This window comes from Cherax quadricarinatus, chromosome 53 (assembly GCF_038502225.1).
Source record: "Cherax quadricarinatus isolate ZL_2023a chromosome 53, ASM3850222v1, whole genome shotgun sequence".
In the NCBI taxonomy this organism is placed as follows: Eukaryota; Metazoa; Arthropoda; class Malacostraca; order Decapoda; family Parastacidae; genus Cherax; species Cherax quadricarinatus.
This window is the reverse complement of record NC_091344.1, coordinates 23,191,203-23,214,806: the sequence shown is the minus strand read 5'-3', so window position 1 is coordinate 23,214,806 and position 23,604 is coordinate 23,191,203. Positions and strand designations below refer to the sequence as shown.

The 23,604-nt window shown below is 36.8% G+C and overlaps 6 protein-coding genes across 9 annotated transcripts; all 6 read right to left on the bottom strand.

The window, feature by feature from the left end:
* Positions 1–452: 452 nt before the first annotated feature.
* On the bottom strand, positions 453–1,329 carry LOC138854237 (adhesive plaque matrix protein-like). Its single transcript, XM_070096253.1, has 2 exons — positions 1,186–1,329; positions 453–928 (listed from the first exon to the last, which is right to left on the bottom strand). Exons 1-2 carry the CDS (start codon positions 1,327–1,329, stop codon positions 491–493), a joined length of 582 nt encoding a protein of 193 aa, XP_069952354.1. The 3' UTR covers positions 453–490.
* A 3,225-nt stretch (positions 1,330–4,554) lies between these two features.
* On the bottom strand, positions 4,555–5,566 carry LOC138854236 (adhesive plaque matrix protein-like). The gene is made up of 2 exons (XM_070096252.1): positions 5,423–5,566; positions 4,555–5,165 (listed from the first exon to the last, which is right to left on the bottom strand). Exons 1-2 carry the CDS (start codon positions 5,564–5,566, stop codon positions 4,728–4,730), a joined length of 582 nt encoding a protein of 193 aa, XP_069952353.1. The 3' UTR covers positions 4,555–4,727.
* Positions 5,567–9,068: 3,502 nt separating this feature from the next.
* LOC138854235 (adhesive plaque matrix protein-like) lies at positions 9,069–10,098 on the bottom strand. 2 transcript variants are annotated; one of them, XM_070096251.1, is made up of 3 exons: positions 10,072–10,098; positions 9,802–9,936; positions 9,069–9,544 (listed from the first exon to the last, which is right to left on the bottom strand). In XM_070096251.1, the coding sequence occupies exons 2-3, from the start codon at positions 9,934–9,936 to the stop codon at positions 9,107–9,109; spliced, it is 573 nt and encodes a 190-aa protein (XP_069952352.1). In that variant the 5' UTR covers positions 10,072–10,098; the 3' UTR covers positions 9,069–9,106. The 2 variants fall into 2 exon arrangements, with proteins under 2 accessions (XP_069952352.1, XP_069952351.1); XM_070096250.1 differs by lacking the exon at positions 10,072–10,098 and having other exon boundaries at positions 9,802–9,945.
* A 3,028-nt stretch (positions 10,099–13,126) lies between these two features.
* On the bottom strand, positions 13,127–14,273 carry LOC138854234 (adhesive plaque matrix protein-like). Of its 2 annotated transcripts, XM_070096249.1 has the most exons (3): positions 14,249–14,273; positions 13,995–14,129; positions 13,127–13,737 (listed from the first exon to the last, which is right to left on the bottom strand). In XM_070096249.1, the coding sequence occupies exons 2-3, from the start codon at positions 14,127–14,129 to the stop codon at positions 13,300–13,302; spliced, it is 573 nt and encodes a 190-aa protein (XP_069952350.1). In that variant the 5' UTR covers positions 14,249–14,273; the 3' UTR covers positions 13,127–13,299. The 2 variants fall into 2 exon arrangements, with proteins under 2 accessions (XP_069952350.1, XP_069952349.1); XM_070096248.1 differs by lacking the exon at positions 14,249–14,273 and having other exon boundaries at positions 13,995–14,138.
* Positions 14,274–16,547: 2,274 nt separating this feature from the next.
* Positions 16,548–17,968, bottom strand: LOC128692227 (adhesive plaque matrix protein-like). Of its 2 annotated transcripts, XM_053781303.2 has the most exons (3): positions 17,944–17,968; positions 17,681–17,815; positions 16,548–17,299 (listed from the first exon to the last, which is right to left on the bottom strand). In XM_053781303.2, exons 2-3 carry the CDS (start codon positions 17,813–17,815, stop codon positions 16,862–16,864), a joined length of 573 nt encoding a protein of 190 aa, XP_053637278.2. In that variant the 5' UTR covers positions 17,944–17,968; the 3' UTR covers positions 16,548–16,861. The 2 variants fall into 2 exon arrangements, with proteins under 2 accessions (XP_053637278.2, XP_053637277.2); XM_053781302.2 differs by lacking the exon at positions 17,944–17,968 and having other exon boundaries at positions 17,681–17,824.
* A 3,659-nt stretch (positions 17,969–21,627) lies between these two features.
* Positions 21,628–23,010, bottom strand: LOC128692228 (adhesive plaque matrix protein-like). Its single transcript, XM_053781304.2, has 3 exons — positions 22,984–23,010; positions 22,711–22,851; positions 21,628–22,309 (listed from the first exon to the last, which is right to left on the bottom strand). The coding sequence occupies exons 2-3, from the start codon at positions 22,849–22,851 to the stop codon at positions 21,872–21,874; spliced, it is 579 nt and encodes a 192-aa protein (XP_053637279.2). The 5' UTR covers positions 22,984–23,010; the 3' UTR covers positions 21,628–21,871.
* Between the last annotated feature and the right edge of the window lie 594 nt (positions 23,011–23,604).

The following is a 23,604-nucleotide window of genomic DNA, read 5'->3' as shown; positions in this document are numbered from 1 at the left end:
ACAACAGTCGACTGACGGTTCAGTTATATATGTCTTCTTCAATAATATTTACACATAATGTTTACATATAATCAGAAAGAAAGAAATTCAACGAAACTCTTCGTAAATATTTCTGTTATTCTTAAAAAATATATATGATGTCATGTTTAAATTTGATGTTAAATTATATATAACAGAATCTTAATGAAAAGTTTGTTCTTCGGTGAAATATAAATGCAAAATAATTTATATTTATGGGTTTTATTTTGGTTTGTTTTTGAAGTCGATTACATAAAAAATAACATTCGAGATAAATATTTTAGAAAAGTGAAGTGGAATCTAGTGGTCGTTATAAAGAATTGAGTTTCCTCCGTCCATGATTATAATGTCAAGTTTAGGCAGCAATGAATCATCTGGAATGGAGGAGAAACCTGGAGATCTGATGGCTGCCCAGGTCTTCAGGAGCTGCAGGAAGGCTTTGAGAAGATGGTCTTGTAGGTGTGCTGGGTCTTCAGTAGCCGTAGGAAGGCTTGGGACACACGGTCTTGTACGTGTGCTGGGTCTTGGTGACCGTGTGGTACTCGGGGACCACTTGGGTTTGGTACTGGGTGTGGTACTCTACCTGAGTCTTTGTTACATACTGGGGTTTGTATTCAGTCTTGTACACAGTCTGGTAGTGAGTCTGGGTAACGTATTGAGTCTGGTATTGTGTCTGTGTTATGTACTGTGGCACATATTGGGTCTTGGTCACATACTGAGTTTGGTACTGGGTCTTGTATACGGTCTGGTACTGAGTCACGTACTGAACTTGCGTCTTGTAGACTGTTTGGGTGACATACTGGGGAACGTACTGGGTTTGGTACTTCGTCTGGTACTGGGTGTGGTACTGGGTCTGATAGAAGGTGGTGGGGACGACTTGTGTTTCGTAGACTGTTTTATACACTGGCACCTGCAGAAGATGCAATAATATATTATATATTTACTTCATCAAGAATTCTTAAGAAAACTTATGTTAAACGTGTTATCAATAATCTTTTAACAAATATCTTCCTAAAAGCTTCATTTCACTCTGTTCACTCTCATGTCTGCAGGAAATGATGTTAATTAATTGGTTTTCCTGACGGAGGTTTTCCAGTACTGTCTGCTGGATATGCTTAGTAGTGACCTGCTGGAATTATTCATGTACTGACCTTCAAACATACTAACCTCTTGGACCTGTGTCTGGTACTGAGTGACATACTGGGTCTTTGGGTAGCAGGGAGCTGGTTGAGGGTAGCTTGGGTCAGCCACCACTGTCACCACCACAGCCAACACCACCACACACACTCCTGAAGCCTGCATCTGTAACATAAGTAAATCAGCATTTTTTATATTAAAATATAAATACTCTAGGGATTATCATATACATATTTTCATAGTTTCTTGATTTAGAGCGTAGAATGATAATGAAGAAGTAAATCCAGCACGAGAGCTCACTCTGCGAGTAGTTGATAGTACAACAAGAGGGGAAAGACTGATGGTACGATCCAGGAGTGCTGGAATATTTATAGTGTCCCGCTCCTTCCATTGTTGCCAGAGGTCGCCGGGTGGAGATGGAAGGTATAGTGGAGGATACTGTGGGTAATTTTTTTTAACGCAATATTCATTATTTGTTTATGAGAAAGCAAGAACTGAAGTGAATTGCAAAAAATAATGAACTTATCAGTAAATTTTTGTTCCTCTTTTGTCTGTTTGTCATTTTTCATCTACAAACCTTTTATAATTTTAAATTGTTAATTTTTTGCAAAAAATGTTTTCTGTATATATTTATTCCTCCTATTACTAAATATTTAATATGGTTTTTACTGAATAATAATAGTTGCATCATTATATTTATATTTTACCAATGTATATAACTTGTACATTTTTTATTAATTTAATTTTCTTTAAAAGTTTACTAAGCAGTAGTTGTCTGCGTATTTTTATGGGAGAAATAAATTAATATATTTTTGTGAGCTGAACTTTTCTTGTTGACAATTACGATGTGCGAGTCACTGGACGATGGTTCAGGACTTCAGGTGACCTTGTCTCCAGACAGTCACTTCGGCAGCAAGACCCAGTGAGGCCACAACTCTAAACACCTTGATATTGATAACTGTACAAGGAACATCTGTATATATACACAGACAGATGTTTTTCTCATGTGAATTATATTAGCATTAAGTGTTCTTAATTCTTTTTTATAGCAAATAAATTAATCGTGGTGTAGAGGCAATATACAACCTTAAAGACTTTTGCAGTCGACAGACATTTTACCTACGAAATTAACCTTCAAAATTAATAATTTAACGTTGTGTACAACGTCTGCTCAACATCAACATCTCATCTACTTAAACAAGTAAAGAAATAGATAATGTACAGAAGTCTGCTACCTCTCAGAATGCATAAAAATCAAATTTTCTTTTTGTTATGCATTTCGATTTAAATCTGTTCTTGAGGATGGAAGCTGCCATAGACCCAAGTATAGAGTCTGCCTCTGTGGAGTATGTAAAACAGAGACAACAACAGTCTGACTGGTCAGTGACTGAGCCGCTATTAGGAGGCTGATTATCGAACCTTTACTACTTCTTGTGTTGAATGACCCACGTGGGTTTACCTCATCATGAAAGATTATTTTATAAAAGCATCTCTTTAAAGCTGGAGAGTTTCCGTGTGTGACATTGAATCAAGTTGATAATGTTCGTTTCATTCCTAAATGTTTAGGTTTTACTCGTTTTCTTAAAGTTTCAGACAAAGCAAAGACAAGAAGTTTGGTAATTAGGCGTCAGTACTGTGTTCTCAAGAATAATAATGAAAGTTGATCGATCTAATGTGCTTGTCTTAAAGTTATATACTCCATAGCATCTTTGTTACTGTGATAACTACAGTGTTATAACCCACAGCATCATGATCTCTCAGTGAGATAAACACAAGTTGTTATAACCCACAGCATCTTGATCTCTCAGTGAGATAACTACAAGCTGCGTTATAGCCCACAGCATCTTGATCTCTCAGTGAGATAACTACAAGCTGCGTTATAGCCCACAGCATCTTGATCTCTCAGTGAGATAACTACAAGCTGCGTTATAGCCCACAACATCTTGATCTCTCAGTGAGATAACTATAAGCTGTGTTATAACCCACAGCATCTTGATCTCTCAGTGATATAACCACAAGCTGTGTTATAACCCACAGCATCTTGATCTCTCAGTGAGATAACTACAAGCTGTGTTATAGCCCACAGCATCTTGATCTCTCAGTGAGATAACTACAAGCTGCGTTATAACCCACAGCATCTTGATCTCTCAGTGAGATAACTACAAGCTGTGTTATAACCCACAGCATCTTGATCTCTCAGTGAGATAACTACAAGCTGTGTTATAACCCACAGCATCTTGATCTCTCAGTGAGATAACTACAAGCTGCGTTATAACCCACAGCATCTTGATCTCTCAGTGAGATAACTACAAGCTGTGTTATAACCCACAGCATCTTGATCTCTCAGTGAGATATCTACAAGCTGTGTTATAGCCCACAGCATCTTGATCTCTCAGTAATATAACCACAAGCTGTGTTATAACCCACAGCATCTTGATCTCTCAGTGAGATAACTACAAGCTGTGTTATAACCCACAGCATCTTGATCTCTCAGTGAGATAACTACAAGCTGTTATAACCCACAACATCTTAATATTACTACAAGCTGTGTTATAACGCCTCTGATCATTTTCTTCCTGCAGTAAATGATCTCGGTTCCTCTTGATTAATTTAACATCTCTACAGGCAATATTTCTTATATTTGCTAGTAATAGCTGAAGTGAAACACGAAATCATAATTACAGGATTGTAAACAAACCACGTTACGGACGGGGATCGAACCCTAGTCTACTGAGTCGCAAAACTCCACACCGGGGCGTTAACCACTGTGCCAGTGCCTAACGCGTCAGTCTGTAGTTTTAGGACTCACTAGCCGCGAGTTCAATGCCCACCCTTACCGTGATTTTATAGTTGAAGTGTTTAGAAAATCGGATGTTTACACAATTTTCTCTATTTGTGTTTATGTCATCCCTACTTTTAATTGCTTTAAATTTATCATTCATGCCGTAACTCTTGATTCAGTAAACAGTTATAATAGTGTGTTCAGTAGGGACCTAACTCAAGTATTTTTCATTAATATATGATCAAGTATCTGTCTCTTCTCCATACCAGAGAGCTCATTATGTTTAGCTGGATATGACCAACAACAGTCGACTGACGGTTCAGTTATATATATCTTCTTCAATAATATTTACACATAATGTTTACATATAATCAGAAAGAAAGAAATTCAACGAAACTCTTCGTAAATATTTCTGTTATTCTTAAAATATATATATGATGTCATGTTTAAATTTGATGTTAAGTTATATATAACAGAATCTTAATGAAAAGTTTGTTCTTCGGTGAAATATAAATGCAAAATAATTTATATTTATGGGTTTTATTTTGGTTTGTTTTTGAAGTCGATTACATAAAAAATAACATTCGAGATAAATATTTTAGAAAAGTGAAGTGGAATCTAGTGGTCGTTATAAAGAATTGAGTTTCCTCGGTCCATGATTATAATGTCAAGTTTAGGCAGCAATGAATCATCTGGAATGGAGGAGAAACCTGGAGATCTGATGGCTGCCCAGGTCTTCAGGAGCTGCAGGAAGGCTTTGAGAAGATGGTCTTGTAGGTGTGCTGGGTCTTCAGTAGCCGTAGGAAGGCTTGGGACACACGGTCTTGTACGTGTGCTGGGTCTTGGTGACCGTGTGGTACTCGGGGACCACTTGGGTTTGGTACTGGGTGTGGTATTCTACCTGAGTCTTTGTTACATACTGGGGTTTGTATTCAGTCTTGTACACAGTCTGGTAGTGAGTCTGGGTAACGTATTGAGTCTGGTATTGTGTCTGTGTTATGTACTGTGGCACATATTGGGTCTTGGTCACATACTGAGTTTGGTACTGGGTCTTGTATACGGTCTGGTACTGAGTCACGTACTGAACTTGCGTCTTGTAGACTGTTTGGGTGACATACTGGGGAACATACTGGGTTTGGTACTTCGTCTGGTACTGGGTTTGGTACTGGGTCTGATAGAAGGTGGTGGGGACGACTTGTGTTTCGTAGACTGTTTTATACACTGGCACCTGCAGAAGATGCAATAATATATTATATATTTACTTCTTCGAGAATTCTTAAGAAAACTTATATTAAACGTGTTATCAATAATCTTTTAAAAAATATAATTTCAAAAGCTTCATTTCACTCTGTTCACACACATGTCTGCAAGGAATGATATTAATTAATTGGTTTTCCTGACGGAGGTTTTCCAATACTGTCTGCTGGATATGCTTAGTACTGACCTGCTGGAATTATTCATGTACTGACCTTCAAACATACTAACCTCCTGGACCTGTGTCTGGTACTGAGTGACATACTGGGTCTTTGGGTAGCAGGGAGCTGGTTGAGGGTAGCTTGGGTCAGCCACCACTGCCACCACCACAGCCAACACCACCACACACACTCCTGAAGCCTGCATCTGTAACATAAGAAAATCAGCATTTTTTATATTAAAATGTAAATACTCTAGATATTTCCATAGTTTCTTGATTTAGAGCGTAGAATGATAATGAAGTAAATCCAGAACGAGAGCTCACTCTGTGAGTTGTTGATAGTACAACAAGAGGGAGAAGGCTGATGGTACGAACGAGAAGTGTTGCAGTATTTATAGTGTACCGCTCCTTCCATTGTTGCCAGAGGTCGCTGGGAAGAGATGGAAGATATAGTGGAGGATATTGTGGCTCACTTTTATTTAAAGAGATATTTATTATTTGTTCATGAGAAAGGAAGAGAATTGCAAAAAAATATTCATGTTTTCCGTCTACTTGCGTTCTTCTTTTCTACATTTACCATTTCTCTTCTACAATTTTTTTTTTTTTTTAAATTTAATTTTTTTTTTTTTTTTAGAAAAAAAAAATTCTGCATATATTTATTTCCTGTTACTGAATCTTTAATATGGTTTTCATAAAATAATAAAAGTTGCATCATTAAATATATTTTACACATGCGTATAATTTATGTATGTTTATTAATTTACTTTTTTTAAATGTTTGGTAAGAAGTAGCTGTCTGCGTATTTTTAATGGGAGACATCAATTAATATTTTTCTTTGAAATGAACTTATTAACAATTACGATGTGCGAGTCACTGGACGATGGTTCAGGACTTCAGGTGACCTTGTTTCCAGACAGTCACTTAGGCAGCAAGACCCAGTGAGGCTACAACTCTAAACACCTTGATATTGATAACTGTACAATGGGAACATAAACTGTAAACTAACTTGATAACTGTACAAGAAACATCTGTGACATAGAGAGATGTTTTTCTCATGTGAATATGCACTAAGCTTCCTTAATCTCTTTTACAGGAAATAAGTTAATCGTGCTGTAGAGGCGATTTGCAACCTTAAAGACCCTTTTGAAATCGACAGACTTTTTACCTACGAAATTAACTTTTAAAATTAATCATTTAACGTTGCGAGCAATGTCTGATCAAAATGGACATCTCATCTACTTAAACAAGTAAAAAAATAATGTACAGAAGTCTGCTACCTCTCAGAATATATAAAAATAAAATTTTCTTTTTGTTATGCATTTCGTTTTAAATCTGTTGTTGAGGAAGGAAGCTGTCTCTGTGGAGTATGCAAAACAGAGACACAACAGTCTGATTGGTCAGCGACTGAGCCGCTGTTAGGAGGCTGATTATCGAACCTTCACTTCTTCTTGTGCTGAATGACCCACGTGGGTTTACCGCATCATGAAAAATTATTTAATAAATACATTTCTTTTAAGCTGGAGAGTTTCCGTGTGTGACATTGAATCAAGTTGTTAATGTTTGTTTTATTCCTAAATGTTTAGTTTTTCTAGTTTTCTTTAAGTTTCAGACAAGACAAAGATAAGTTTCGAAATTAGGCGTCAGTACTGTGTTCTCACGAATAATAATGTAAGTTGATCAATCTTGTGGAAGATACTGTATATATTCCGAAAATACAGTGTATTTTGTATGTAAATTGATGGAATATATTGTAGGTAATAAAAATTAATTTGTAAATAAATAAAGAACCAGCGAAATTGGTGAGCGTGGCTGGGGAGAGACGCCATTCTTTTGAACTGGACGAAAGAATGTTAATGGAAATTGGAAGAATTTTCGTCGCTCTAAATGTTATATTGTGTTTAAAACCTCTCAAATAGGAGCCGAAATTGTTGGATTTGCAGTCCTGCATAAAGTGAACATTAGGCGAGTGGACAGGATAATCAGGGACCCCCAGCTAAGTCATGTCTATATTTATGTTGAAATTCTGGCCAGTATTTTCTTCATATTTTAGGCAGGGGTTTGTGTATGACGCACCGTAATCTCCAGACTAATTGGTGAGTGGTATTAAGATAAATTCTCCGTCAATGTATATGTATTCATTTTTAAATTTAATATACAGTCCATATATTTATATTAATGTTTTACTAGAATTCCTGGTGATGCATATTTCATTTGAAATTAATATAGGTCCAGAGTGACTTGTGGAGATATAGATTGTAGTAGGTATCGAAGGGGGACATTTTTTTTCGACCTAGGTGTAATAAAATTTCTACTTGTCTCTGTAACTTTGATAAAGAATAATTATCTTTGTTACCATTTACTGGTATGTATCTAATGAGATTCATCCAGGTAAATTTAATTTTCCACAGATCTAATGTACTTGTCTTAAAGTTATGTATTCCAGAGCATCTTACTTTGTTACTGTGATAACTACAAGCTGTGTTATAAACCACACCATCTTGATCTCTCAGTGAGATACCTACAAGCTGTGTTATGACCCACAGCATCTTGATCTCTCAGTGAGATAACTACAAGCTGTGTTATAACCCAGAGCATCTTGATCTCTCAGTGAGATAACTACAAGCTGTGTTATGACCCACAGCATCTTGATCTTTCAGTGAGATAACTACAAGCTGTGTTATGTGTTATGACCCACAGCATCTTGATCTCTCAGTGAGATAACTACAAGCTGTGTTATAACGCCTCTGATTATTTTCTTCCTGCAGGAAATGATCTCGGTTCCTCTTGATTAATTTAACATCTCTACAGGCAATATTTCTTATATTTGCTTGTAATAGCTGAAGTGTATCACGAAATCATAATTACAGGATTGTGAACAAACCACGTTACGTGCGGGGATCGAACTCTAGGCTACTGAACCATAAAATTCCACACCGGCACGTTAACCACTGTGCCAGTGGCTAATGCGTCAGTCTGTCGTTTTATGACTCACTAGCCGCGAGTTCAAAGCCCACCCTTACCGTGATTTTATAGTTGAAGTGTTTAGAAAATCGGATGTTTACACAATTTTCTCTATTTGTGTTTATGTCATCCCTACTTTTAATTGCTTTAAATTTATCATTCATGCCGTAACTCCTGATTCAGTAAACAGTTATAATAGTGTGTTCAGTAGGGACCTAACTCAAGTATTTTTCATTAATATATGATCAAGTATCTGTCTCTTCTCCATACCAGAGAGTTCATTATGTTTAGCTGGATATGACCAACAACAGTCGACTGACGGTTCAGTTATATATATCTTCTTCAATAATATTTACACATAATGTTTACATATAATCAGAAAGAAAGAAATTCAACGAAACTCTTCGTAAATATTTCTGTTTTTCTTAAAATATATATATGATGTCATGTTTAAATTTGATGTTAAGTTATATATAACAGAATCTTAATGAAAAGTTTGTTCTTCGGTGAAATATAAATGCAAAATAATTTATATTTATGGGTTTTATTTTGGTTTGTTTTTGAAGTCGATTACATAAAAAATAACATTCGAGATAAATATTTTAGAAAAGTGAAGTGGAATCTAGTGGTCGTTATAAAGAATTGAGTTTCCTCCGTCCATGATTATAATGTCAAGTTTAGGCAGCAATGAATCATCTGGAATGGAGGAGAAACCTGGAGATCTGATGGCTGCCCAGGTCTTCAGGAGCTGCAGGAAGGCTTTGAGAAGATGGTCTTGTAGGTGTGCTGGGTCTTCAGTAGCCGTAGGAAGGCTTGGGACACACGGTCTTGTACGTGTGCTGGGTCTTGGTGACCGTGTGGTACTCGGGGACCACTTGGGTTTGGTACTGGGTGTGGTACTCTACCTGAGTCTTTGTTACATACTGGGGTTTGTATTCAGTCTTGTACACAGTCTGGTAGTGAGTCTGGGTAACGTATTGAGTCTGGTATTGTGTCTGTGTTATGTACTGTGGCACATATTGGGTCTTGGTCACATACTGAGTTTGGTACTGGGTCTTGTATACGGTCTGGTACTGAGTCACGTACTGAACTTGCGTCTTGTAGACTGTTTGGGTGACATACTGGGGAACGTACTGGGTTTGGTACTTCGTCTGGTACTGGGTGTGGTACTGGGTCTGATAGAACGTGGTGGGGACGACTTGTGTTTCGTAGACTGTTTTATACACTGGCACCTGCAGAAGATGCAATAATATATTATATATTTACTTCTTCGAGAATTCTTAAGAAAACTTATGTTAAACGTGTTATCAATAATCTTTTAAAAAATATAATTTCAAAAGCTTCATTTCACTCTGTTCACACACATGTCTGCAAGGAATGATATTAATTAATTGGTTTTCCTGACGGAGGTTTTCCAATACTGTCTGCTGGATATGCTTAGTACTGACCTGCTGGAATTATTCATGTACTGACCTTCAAACATACTAACCTGTTGGACCTGTGTCTGGTACTGAGTGACATACTGGGTCTTTGGGTAGCAGGGAGCTGGTTGAGGGTAGCTTGGGTCAGCCACCACTGCCACCACCACAGCCAACACCACCACACACACTCCTGAAGCCTGCATCTGTAACATAAGTAAATCAGCATTTTTTATATTAAAATATAAATACTCTAGGGATTACCATATACATATTTTCATAGTTTCTTGATTTAGAGCTTAGAATGATGATGAATAAGTAAATCCAGCACAAGAGCTCACTCTGCGAGTAGTTGATAGTACAACAAGAGGGGAAAGACTGATGGTACGATCCAGGAGTGCTGGAGTATTTATAGTGTCCCGCTCCTTCCATTGTTGCCAGAGGTCGCCGGGTAGAGATGGACTGTATAGTGGAGGATACTGTGGGTAATTTTTTTTAACGTAATATTCATTATTTGTTTATGAGAAAGCAAGAACTGAAGTGAATTGCAAAAAATAATGAACTTGTCTGTAAATTTTTGTTCCTCTTTTGTCTGTTTATCATTTTTCTTCTACAAACCTTTTATAATTTTAAATTGTTAATTTTTTGCAAAAAATGTTTTCTGTATATATTTATTCCTCCTATTACTAAATATTTTATATGGTTTTTACTGAATAATAATAGTTGCATCATTATATTTTACCAATGTATATAACTTACGCATTTTTTCTTAATTTACTTTTCTTTAAAAGTTTACTAAGCAGTAGTTGTCTGCGTATTTTTAATGGGAGAAATAAATTAATATATTTTTGTGAGCTGAACTTTTCTTGTTGACAATTACGATGTGCGAGTCACTAGACGATGGTTGGGGACTTCAGGTGACCTTGTCTCCAGACAGTCACTTCGGCAGCAAGACCCAGTGAGGCCACAACTCTAAACACCTTGATATTGATAACTGTACAAGGAACATCTGTATATATACACAGACAGATGTTTTTCTCATGTGAATTATATTAGCATTAAGTTTTCTTAATTCTTTTTTATAGCAAATAAATTAATCGTGGTGTAAAGGCAATATACAACCTTAAAGACTTTTGCAGTCGACAGACATTTTACCTACGAAATTAACCTTCAAAATTAATAATTTAACGTTGTGTACAACGTCTGCTCAACATGAACATCTCATCTACTTAAACAAGTAAAGAAATAGATAATGTACAGAAGTCTGCTACCTCTCAGAATGCATAAAAATCAAATTTTCTTTTTGTTATGCATTTCGATTTAAATCTGTTCTTGAGGATGGAAGCTGCCATAGACCCAAGTATAGAGTCTGCCTCTGTGGAGTATGTAAAACAGAGACAACAACAGTCTGACTGGTCAGTGACTGAGCCGCTATTAGGAGGCTGATTATCGAACCTTTACTACTTCTTGTGTTGAATGACCCACGTGGGTTTACCTCATCATGAAAGATTATTTTATAAAAGCATCTCTTTAAAGCTGGAGAGTTTCCGTGTGTGACATTGAATCAAGTTGATAATGTTCGTTTCATTCCTAAATGTTTAGGTTTTACTCGTTTTCTTAAAGTTTCAGACAAAGCAAAGACAAGAAGTTTGGTAATTAGGCGTCAGTACTGTGTTCTCAAGAATAATAATGAAAGTTGATCGATCTAATGTGCTTGTCTTAAAGTTATATACTCCATAGCATCTTTGTTACTGTGATAACTACAGTGTTATAACCCACAGCATCATGATCTCTCAGTGAGATAAACACAAGTTGTTATAACCCACAGCATCTTGATCTCTCAGTGAGATAACTACAAGCTGCGTTATAGCCCACAGCATCTTGATCTCTCAGTGAGATAACTACAAGCTGCGTTATAGCCCACAGCATCTTGATCTCTCAGTGAGATAACTATAAGCTGTGTTATAACCCACAGCATCTTGATCTCTCAGCGATATAACCACAAGCTGTGTTATAACCCACAGCATCTTGATCTCTCAGTGATATAACTACAAGCTGCGTTATAACCCACAGCATCTTGATTTCTCAGTGAGATATCTACAAGCTGTGTTATAACCCACAGCATCTTGATCTCTCAGTGAGATAACTACAAGCTGTGTTATAGCCCACAGCATCTTGATCTCTCAGTGAGATAACTACAAGCTGCGTTATAACCCACAGCATCTTGATCTCTCAGTGAGATAACTACAAGCTGTGTTATAACCCACAGCATCTTGATCTCTCAGTGAGATATCTACAAGCTGTGTTATAGCCCACAGCATCTTGATCTCTCAGTGAGATAACTACAAGCTGTGTTATAACCCACAGCATCTTGATCTCTCAGTGAGATATCTACAAGCTGTGTTATAGCCCACAGCATCTTGATCTCTCAGTAATATAACCACAAGCTGTGTTATAACCCACAGCATCTTGATCTCTCAGTGAGATAACTACAAGCTGTTATAACCCACAACATCTTGATCTTTAAGTAATATAACTACAAGCTGTGTTATAACGCCTCTGATCATTTTCTTCCTGCAGTAAATGATCTCGGTTCCTCTTGATTAATTTAACATCTCTACAGGCAATATTTCTTATATTTCCTGGTGGTAGCTGAAGTGAATCACGAAATCATAATTACAGGATTGTAAACAAACCACGTTACGGACGGGGATCGAACCCTAGTCTACTGAGTCGTAAAACTTTACACAGGAGCGTTAACCTCTGTGGCAGAGCCTAACGCGTCAGTCTGTAGTTTTAGGACTCACTAGCCGCGAGTTCAACCCCACTCTTACCGTGATTTTATAGTTGAAGTGTTTAGAAAATCGGATGTTTACACAATTTTCTCTATTTGTGTTTATGTCATCCCTACTTTTAATTGCTTTAAATTTATCATTCATGCCGTAACTCTTGATTCAGTAAACAGTTATAATAGTGTGTTCAGTAGGGACCTAACTCAAGTATTTTTCATTAATATATGATCAAGTATCTGTCTCTTCTCCATACCAGAGAGCTCATTATGTTTAGCTGGATATGACCAACAACAGTCGACTGACGGTTCAGTTATATATATCTTCTTCAATAATATTTACACATAATGTTTACATATAATCAGAAAGAAAGAAATTCAAAGAAACTCTTCGTAAATATTTCTGTTTTTCTTAAAAAATATATATAATGTCATCTTTAAATTTGATGTTAAGTTATATATAACAGAATCTTAATGAAAAGTTTGTTCTTCGGTGAAATATAAATGCAAAATAATTTATATTTATGGGTTTTATTTTGGTTTGTTTTTGAAGTCGATTACATAAAAAATAACATTCGAGATAAATATTTTAGAAAAGTGAAGTGGAATCTAGTGGTCGTTATAAAGAATTGAGTTTCCTCGGTCCATGATTATAATGTCAAGTTTAGGCAGCAATGAATCATCTGGAATGGAGGAGAAACCTGGAGATCTGATGGCTGCCCAGGTCTTCAGGAGCTGCAGGAAGGCTTTGAGAAGATGGTCTTGTAGGTGTGCTGGGTCTTCAGTAGCCGTAGGAAGGCTTGGGACACACGGTCTTGTACGTGTGCTGGGTCTTGGTGACCGTGTGGTACTCGGGGACCACTTGGGTTTGGTACTGGGTGTGGTACTCTACCTGAGTCTTTGTTACATACTGGGGTTTGTATTCAGTCTTGTACACAGTCTGGTAGTGAGTCTGGGTAACGTATTGAGTCTGGTATTGTGTCTGTGTTATGTACTGTGGTACATATTGGGTCTTGGTCACATACTGAGTTTGGTACTGGGTCTTGTATACGGTCTGGTACTGAGTCACGTACTGAACTTGCGTCTTGTAGACTGTTTGGGTGACATACTGGGGAACGTACTGGGTTTGGTACTTCGTCTGGTACTGGGTGTGGTACTGGGTCTGATAGAACGTGGTGGGGACGACTTGTGTTTCGTAGACTGTTTTATACACTGGCACCTGCAGAAGATGCAATAATATATTATATATTTACTTCTTCGAGAATTCTTAAGAAAACTTATGTTAAACGTGTTATCAATAATCTTTTAAAAAATATAATTTCAAAAGCTTCATTTCACTCTGTTCACTCTCATGTCTGCAGGGAATGATGTTAATTAATTGGTTTTCCTGACGGAGGTTTTCCAGTACTGTCTGCTGGATATTCTTAGTACTGACCTGCTGGAATTATTCATGTACTGACCTTCAAACATACTAACCTCCTGGACCTGTGTCTGGTACTGAGTGACATACTGGGTCTTTGGGTAGCAGGGAGCTGGTTGAGGGTAGCTTGGGTCAGCCACCACTGCCACCACCACAGCCAACACCACCACACACACTCCTGAAGCCTGCATCTGTAACATAAGAATATCAACATTTTTTTATATTAAAATATAAATACTCTAGATATTTTCATAGTTTCTTGATTTAGAGCGTAGAATGATAATGAAGTAAATCCAGAACGAGAGCTCACTCTGCGAGAAGTTGATAGTACAACAAGAGGGAGAAGGCTGATAGTATGATCGAGAAGTGTTGCAGTATTTATAGTGTACCGCTCCTTCCATTGTTGCCAGAGGTCGCTGGGAAGAGATGGAAGATATAGTGGAGGATATTGTGGCTCACTTTTATTTAAAGAGATATTTATTATTTGTTCATGAGAAAGGAAGAAAATTGCATAAAAATATTCATGTTTTCGGTCTACTTGCGTTCTTCTTTTCTACATTTTGTCATTTCTCTTCTACAAACCTTTTATAATTTTAAATTGTTAATTTTTTTTTTTTTCAAAAAATGTTTTCTGCATATATTTATTTCCTGTTACTGAATCTTTAATATGGTTTTCATAAAATAATAAAAGTTGCATCATTATATATATTTTACAAATGCGTATAATTTATGTATGTTTAATAATTTACTTTTTTTGAATGTTTGGTAAGAAGTAGCTGTCTGCGTATTTTTAATGGGAGACATCAATTAATATTTTTCTTTGAAATGAACTTATTAACAATTACGATGTGCGAGTCACTGGACGATGGTTCAGGACTTCAGGTGACCTTGTCTCCAGACAGTCACTTAGGCAGCAAGACCCAGTGAGGCTACAACTCTAAACACCTTGATATTGATAACTGTACAAGAAACATCTGTGTATATACATAGAGAGATGTTTTTCTCTTGTGAATATGCACTAAGCTTCCTTAATCTCTTTTACAGGAAATAAGTTAATCGTGCTGTAGAGGCGATTTGCAACCTTAAAGACCCTTTTGAAATCGACAGACTTTTTACCTACGAAATTAACTTTTAAAATTAATCATTTAACGTTGCGAGCAATGTCTGATCAACATGGACATCTCATCTACTTAAACAAGTAAAAAAATAATGTACAGAAGTCTGCTACCTCTCAGAATATATAAAAATAAAATTTTCTTTTTGTTATGCATTTCATTTTAAATCTGTTCTTGGAGAAGGAAGCTGTCTCTGGAGTATGCAAAACAGAGACACAACAGTCTGATTGGTCAGCGACTGAGCCGCTGTTAGGAGGCTGATTATCGAACCTTCACTTCTTCTTGTGCTGAATGACCCACGTGGGTTTACCGCATCATGAAAGATTATTTAATAAAGGCATTTCTTTAAAGCTGGAGAGTTTCCGTGTGTGACACTGAATCAAGTTGATAATGTTTGTTTTATTCCTAAATGTTTAGCTTTTCTAGTTTTCTTAAAGTTTCAGACCAGACAATGAAATAATAATGAAACTTGATCGATCTAATGTGCTTGTCGTAAAGTTATATACTCCACAGCATCTTATTTTGTTACTGTGACAACTACAAGCTGTGTTATAACCTACTGCATCTTTATCTCTCAGTGAGATAACTACAAACAGTGTTATAACTCACAGCATCTTGATCTCTCAGTGAGATAACTACAAACTGTTATAACCCACAGCATCTTGATCTCTCAGTAAAAGAACTACAAGCTCTGTTATAACGCGTCTGCTCATTTTCTTCCTACAGGAAATGAAGTCGGTTCCTCTTGATTAATTAAGTAAACAAACCACGGTACGGGCGGGGTTCGAATTCTCGGCTACTGAGTCGTAAACCTCCAGACCAGCGCGGTAGCCACTGGGCCAGTGTGCTCAGTAGGGCCATAACTCAAGTATATTTCTTTAATATATGATCAAGTATCTCTCTTCTCTGTCGGTATTTTATACCATTTTAATGTTCAATCTGTCAGACACTGCAACACAAGGGTATCTTGGTACAGACCTGAAATCAACTTCGACAACCTCTGCTAGTGAGAACGGTTGATTTGAGAAGGACCTGACCTCCCAACATCTGCGTTCTACTAGTGACCTACGTCTCACCTCCTGTTGATATTGTTTCAGACTACGGAACAATGCTCTTCTCCAGACTGAGGGACTGACCACCTCAAAACTTTAAGGGTGATGGACTGATTACATCGTCTTCAAGTCTCTTCTGCTTCTATCAACTTTTCTGTACTCGACTGAAGAAGCCTACTGTGTAGGCGAAACGTTTCGAAATAAAGATACCTAACTGTTGCATATGTGTCTTACCTAACTATCTCTCTTCTCTGTTCCAGAGAGTTCATTATATTTCGCTGGATATGTCCAACAACAGTCGACTGACTGTTCAGTTTTAGATGTTTTCTTCAGTAATATTTACACATAATGTTTATATATAATCAGAAAAAATAACAGAATCTTAATGAAAAGTTTGTTCTTTGATGAAATATAAATACAAAATAATTTATAATTATGGGTTTTATTTTTATTTGTTTTTGAAGTCGATTACATATATAAAAAATAACATTCGAGATAAATATTTTAGTAAATTGACGTGGAATCTAATGTTCGTTACAAAGAATTGGGTTTCCTCTGCCCATGATGATAATGCCAAGTTTAGGCAACAATGGATCATTTGGAAGTTACGAGAATACTGGAGATCAGATGGCTGCCCAGGTCTTCAGGAGTCATAGAAAGGCTTGAAACGATGGAACGATGGTCTTGTAGGTGTGCTGGGTCTTCAGCAACCGTAGGAAGGCTTGGGGCACACGGTCTTGTAGATGTGCTGGGTCTTCAGTAACCGTAGGAAGGCTTTGGGCACACGGTCTTGTACGTGTGCTGGGTCTTGGTGACCGTGTGGTACTCGGGGACCACTTGGGTTTGGTACTGGGTGTGGTACTCTACCTGAGTCTTTGTTACATACTGGGGTTTGTATTCAGTCTTGTACACAGTCTGGTATTGAGTCTGGGTAACGTATTGAGTCTGGTATTGAGTCTTTGTGATGTATTGTGGTACATATTGGGTCTTGGTCACATACTGAGTTTGGTACTGGGTCTTGTATACGGTCTGGTACTGAGTCACGTACTGAACTTGCGTCTTGTAGACTGTTTGGGTGACATACTTGGGAACGTACTGGGTTTGGTACTTGGTCTGGTACTGGGTGTGGTACTGGGTCTGATAGAAGGTGGTGGGGACGACTTGTGTTTTGTAGACTGTTTTATACACTGGCACCTGCAGAGGATGGAATAATATACAGTATATTTACTTCTTCAAGAATTCTTAACAATACTTACATTAAACTTGTTAGAAATTTAAAAAATCTGCCTCAAAACTTTGTTTCATTCTGTTTATGCTCATGTCACGGTATGCTAAGAATGATATTAATTAATTGGTCTTTCTGATGGATGTTTCACAATTCTGGAATGCTGGAGATTCCCCAGCAATGACCTGCTGGAAAAGAACTAATATTGGCCTGCTAGAGATGCCCAATTACTGACCAGGCTTAATGACCCAGTATTGTCCTGCTTGACAAGTCCCATTACAGACCTGATATAGATGTCCCAGTATTGACCAGCTTTACTTATCCATGCACTGACTTACAAACGAACTAACCTGCTGGACCTGTGTCTGGTATTGAGTGACATACTGGGTCTTTGGATAGCAGGGAGCTGGTTGAGGGTAGCTTGGGTCAGCCACCACTGCCACCACCACAGCCAACACCACCACACACACTCCTGAAGCCTGCATCTGTAACATAAGTAAATCAGCTATTAAAAATTGTAAAATAAATATTCCAGGCATTTTTAGAATGTTACCATAGTTTCTTGATTTAGAGCTTAAAATGATAATGAAGTAAATCCAGCACGAGAGCTCACTCTGCGAGTAGTTGATAGTACAACAGAAGGGAGAAGACTGATGGTAGGATCGAGGAGTGCTGGGGTATTTATAGTGTGCCGCTCCTTCCATTGTTGCCAGAGGTCGCCGGGTGGTGACGGCAGGTATGCTAGAGGAGACTGGCTCACGTTTTGTTTATTGGTCAATATTTGTTCATGTGAGAAAGCAAGAATTGCGTGATGTGAATTTGCGGAAAATCCTAAGGTTTGCTCGTCATTTTCTGTTATTTTGTTCTTCTTTTCCTCGTGTTAAATTGTTATCATCAATTTTCTGTTCATATTCTCTGACTTTTTTTACATTTTTAAGTAATTCTGTCTGTAAAAAAAAAAAGTATTTTCTTAAATTTTTTCTTCCTCTTGTTACTAAAATTATTTTTTTTAATGAAGAAATGATCAACTTATGCATTATTATTATTATTATTATTATTATTATTATTATTATTATTATTATTATTATTATTATTATTATTATTATTATTATTATTATTATTATTATTATTATTATTATTATTATTATTATTATTATTATTATTATTATTATTATTATTATTATTGTCATTACTATTATAATTATTGTTATTATTTCTGTTTATTGTTATTATTGTCATTATAATTATAATTATTATTATTTCTTCTTCTTCCTCTTCTTTTTCTTCTGCTTCTTCTTTTTCTCCTTTTTCGTCTTTTGTTGTTGTTGTTGCTGTTGTTGTTGTTGTTGCTCTTCTTCTTCTTCTTCTTCTTCTTCTTCTTCTTCTTCTTCTTCTTCTTCTTCTTCTTCTTCTTCTTCTTCTTCTTCTTCTTCTTCTTCTTCTTCTTCTTCTTCTTCTTCTTCTTCTTCTTCTTCTTCTTATTATTATTATTATTATTATTATTATTATTAATATTATTATTATTATTAATATTATTATTATTATTATTATTATTATTATTATTATTATTATTATTATTATTATTATTATTATTATTATTATTATTATTATTATTATTATTATTATTATTATTATTATTAATGTACTTTTAAACGACTCCTAAAAACTGATAGTCAGAGTTTCTTCATGAAACAGATGGTTCAATGTTTTCCCTGGCGTTGAGTTTTTTCTCGTTAACAAGGACTATGTGCCAGTCTCAGGACGGTCGCTCACGGCCTCACGCGACCTCGTCTCCAAACAATCACTTAGACCCAGCAAGAAACACTCAGGTAAAAGATCTCAGCGAGGATTACTTAGGCAGATCCAGCGAAGAACACTCAGGTAGAAGGTCCCAGCGAGGATTACTTAGGCAGACCCAGCGAGGAACACTCAGGTAGGAGGTCCCAGCGAGGATTACTTAGGCAGATCCAGCGAAGAACACTCAGGTAGAAGGTCCCAGCGAGGATTACTTAGGCAGATCCAGCGAAGAACACTCAGGTAGAAGGTCCCAGCGAGGATCACTTAGGCAGATCCAGCGAAGAACACTCAGGTAGAAGGTCCCAGCGAGGATCACTTAGGCAGATCCAGCGAAGAACACTCAGGTAAGAGGTCCCAGCGAGGAATTCTTAGGTAGAAAGACCCCGACGAGGCGTCGAATTTAAGTATTGGTTATTGGGTCCTATGGAAGGGACATCTGTGTATATATACAGAGATGTTTTCCTCAAATGTATAAATATTTGAAGGAAACAGTCTTCTTGACTGAGGTATACAGTTGATGCAACCTAAGATGTTGTACATGAATGGTCTATAATACCGACAAAATAAAGAATAAGACACATGTGCATTATCTTTGTATCTTTATTTATAGACGTTTCTCCCTCCAGTGTCTTTATCACTGCAAATTCAAGGACATATATCCTTGAATCTGTATTGATAAAGCCACTGGTGGGCGATACGTCTACAAATAAAGATACCCAGATATGGCACGTGTCTAATTCTGCAACCTTATTGACCCCTGTGCTGTCGACAGACTTTTAACTCGGGCAACCAACTTGAAGAAGGAATCATTTAGAACGCTGTACACAACACATGAACAACCCTCGAGTACGCAGCACTGGCATGGAGCCCTCACCGAATCGAATAGAAAAGAAATCCGAAGTTAACCAATAGAATGTAGGCTGTTTTGAAACGCATGCGTCGCAAGGAGAGACTAGAGAAGTTTAATGTGGTATGACTAAAGAGGAGATATGGTCGCGACGTAGAAGATTGCATAATTCTCTGTAGGTATTTAATTTAACGGTTATAGAACGTGCTGTTGATTTTCTTGAGTTATTTATGCTTGTTTCACATTTGATAATGTTCTTTGCTTGGTGCTTCCTGTTGCTTGATTGCTACTTCACTCAGCTCACATATGGAGGCTCGTGGTTCGATCCCCGGTACGGGTGGAAACATTAGGACGTGTTTCCTTGAGAAACCTGCTGTCCCTGTTCACCCATCAGTAAAATAGGTAGTGTTAGTAGACTGGTGTGGGTCGCATCCTGAGGAGAAAATTGGCCTAATTTGACCTAAATGCTTTGCAGAACCAGAGACTTTCTATATAGTAGTTTGTCATTGATGTCAGCTATGTCTGTTTACGTAGTACATAATAATGATTATTATTATTATTATTATTATTATTATTATTATTATTATTATTATTATTATTATTATTATTATTATTATTATTATTATTATTATTATTATTTTACTAACCTAATGAATAGACAATTGTAGTATTTTTTAGTTTACTAAGTTTGAAGCCTATCCATTGCACGACTGTCACTACAGCTGCATATCAAATGTACGTAAGCAGTCACTAATGATCTAACACCGAAGAAATTTTGATTAAACTAAAATCTCAGTTTATATGTACAGATTTATATACATCTTATGCGTTCCAATAAGTGTGATTCCAATGTATATATTTCGATGGGAATATAGTTCTCAGAATATATAAATTTGAACTCTTGTTTTAATAGTTTGGTCTTGAGGAAGGAAGCTGTCAGACGCTGCTGAAAGGTCTGTCAGTGTGGACTTTATGAAGCCCCGACACCAACAGCCTGATTGAACACGGACTGAGCCGTGACTACTGGACAAGTTATCCAGCCTCTGTCACTCCTTATGCTGAATAAAACACGTGCGTTTAACACTTAGTAAAATATAATACAACAGATATAGAGAGACTTCAATTTTGTGACACTGAATTAACTTCATTAACTTTGCTTTCTAATTAAAATTTTAGTTCCCTGCTTTTAACTGGGTTAGCTTTATATTCCCCTCAACCCCGTATCTCTTGATTCTGTAAACATGGTATTGTGTTAAGTACCTTGCTCTCAGAGTGTTTACCTTTTATATTCGATCAGGTATTTCTTCACCGTCCCTGAGAGAACATTATCTTTCGTCCAGTTGGACATGGCAAACACACGATCACTGACTCAGTTGGACATGGCAAGCATCAGACCACTGACTCAGTTGGACATTACGAACACCAGACAACTGACTCAACATGGTTTACCTATATGTGTGAGACTTTCATCAACATTTACATATAATCGTAATCAGATAGTGAAGGGACGAGTATTACAAAGACTCTCGTTATTGAAAAACAACGACAGGACGAAGCAACACTACCAAAACATTGTAATTTTGCTAAATACTCATATATTATAAGTAAATCTGATGATCTTTAAAACAAAATAATTTAAAACTGTATAATTTATTTTGGTTTGTTTTGAAGTCGATTGCATACATTAAAAATATTCGAGATAAACATTTTATTAAAGTAACGTGGAATCTCGTGTTCGTTATAAATAATGAAGTTTCCTCTGTCCATGATAACAATGCCAAGTTTATACAGCAATGAATCATTTGGATGAGAGAAGCCTGGAGATCTGATAACTGCCCAGGTTTTTAGGAGCTGCAGGTAGGCTTTGAGAAGATGGTCTTGTAGGTGTGCTGGGTCTTCAGTAGCCGTAGGAAGGCTTGGGGCACACTGTCTTGTATGTGTGCTGGGTCTTGGTGACTGTGTGGTACTCGGGGACCACTTGGGTTTGGTACTGGGTGTGGTACTCTACCTGAGTCTTTGTTACATACTGGGGTTTGTATTCAGTCTTGTACACAGTCTGGTATTGAGTCTGGGTAACGTATTGAGTCTGGTATTGGGTCTTTGTGATGTATTGTGGTACATATTGGGTCTTGGTCACATACTGAGTTTGGTACTGGGTCTTGTATACGGTCTGGTACTGAGTCACGTACTGAACTTGCGTCTTGTAGACTGTCTGGGTGACATACTGGGGAACGTACTGGGTCTGGTACTTGGTCTGGTACTGGGTTTGGTACTGGGTCTGATAGAAGGTGGTGGGGACGACTTGTGTTTTGTAGACTGTTTTATACACTGGCACCTGCAGAAGATGCAATAATATATTATATATTTACTTCTTCAAGAATTCTTAAGAAAACTTATATTAAACTTGTTATTAAGATTTTTTATTAAGTTTCTTCTTCAGTATTGCATTTCATGCTGTTCGTACTCACGCGGACACAGTGGGGACTATGCCAACCTTTCGTACTCACGCGGACACAGTGGGGACTATGCCAACCTTCCTAGTATGTATAAAAACACACCTAGTTTGGTGACTCTGACTAGACTAACATGGTACAGTGGATAGCTCACTAACCTGCTAGTTTTAGCAGCCTCTTGCTGTGGGTGCTAACCTCACCTGTTCTCTTTGTTATTCTCCTTTCCTAGCACAATAACCTATTAATTAATTCGTATTTATCTTGGAGCTGTCCCAGTACTGACCTGTTGGACCTGTGTCTGGTACTTGGTGACGTACTGGGTCTTGGGGTAACAGGGAGCTGGTTGAGGGTAGCTTGGGTCAGCCACCACCACCGCTGCAACCACAGCCAACACTACCACCACACACAAGCCTGAAGACTGCATCTGCAACACAGATTTAGGGAATTAATAAATTGCGATATAAAGATTCATAGCACTCTCACATGACTACTGCCACAGTTCTTGATTTAGAGCAAAGAATGATATTGATGGACTAAATCCTGCACGAGAGCTCACTCTGGGAGTTGTTGATAGTACGACAGTAGGAAGAAGACTGATGGTTCGATCCAAGAGCGCTGCAGTATTTATAGGGTGCTCCTCTTCTCGTGTTGCCAGAGGTCTCCAGGCAGTGATGGCAGGTATGGTGACGGATACTGTCGTTCACTTTTGTTTAGCGTGATGCTCATTATTTGTTTGTGTGAGAGAGTAACAGCTGCAGGAAGTGAATTGTGGAGCTAACCAAGGTTATACATTCTTCTTCTTCTTCTTCTTCTTCTTCTTCTTCTTCTTCTTCTTCTTCTTTGTCTTTTATTTGTTTTAAGTATCTATTTCCCATTTACTCTATTTTCTGGAACTTATATATATATATATATATATATATATATATATATATATATATATATATATATATATATATATATATATATATATATATATATATATATATATATATATATATATATATATATATATATATATATATATATATATATATATATATATATATATATATATATATATATATATATATATATATATATATATAATATATATATATACATATATATATATAAATATATATATATATATAACATATATATACATATATATACAGATATATATATATATATATATATA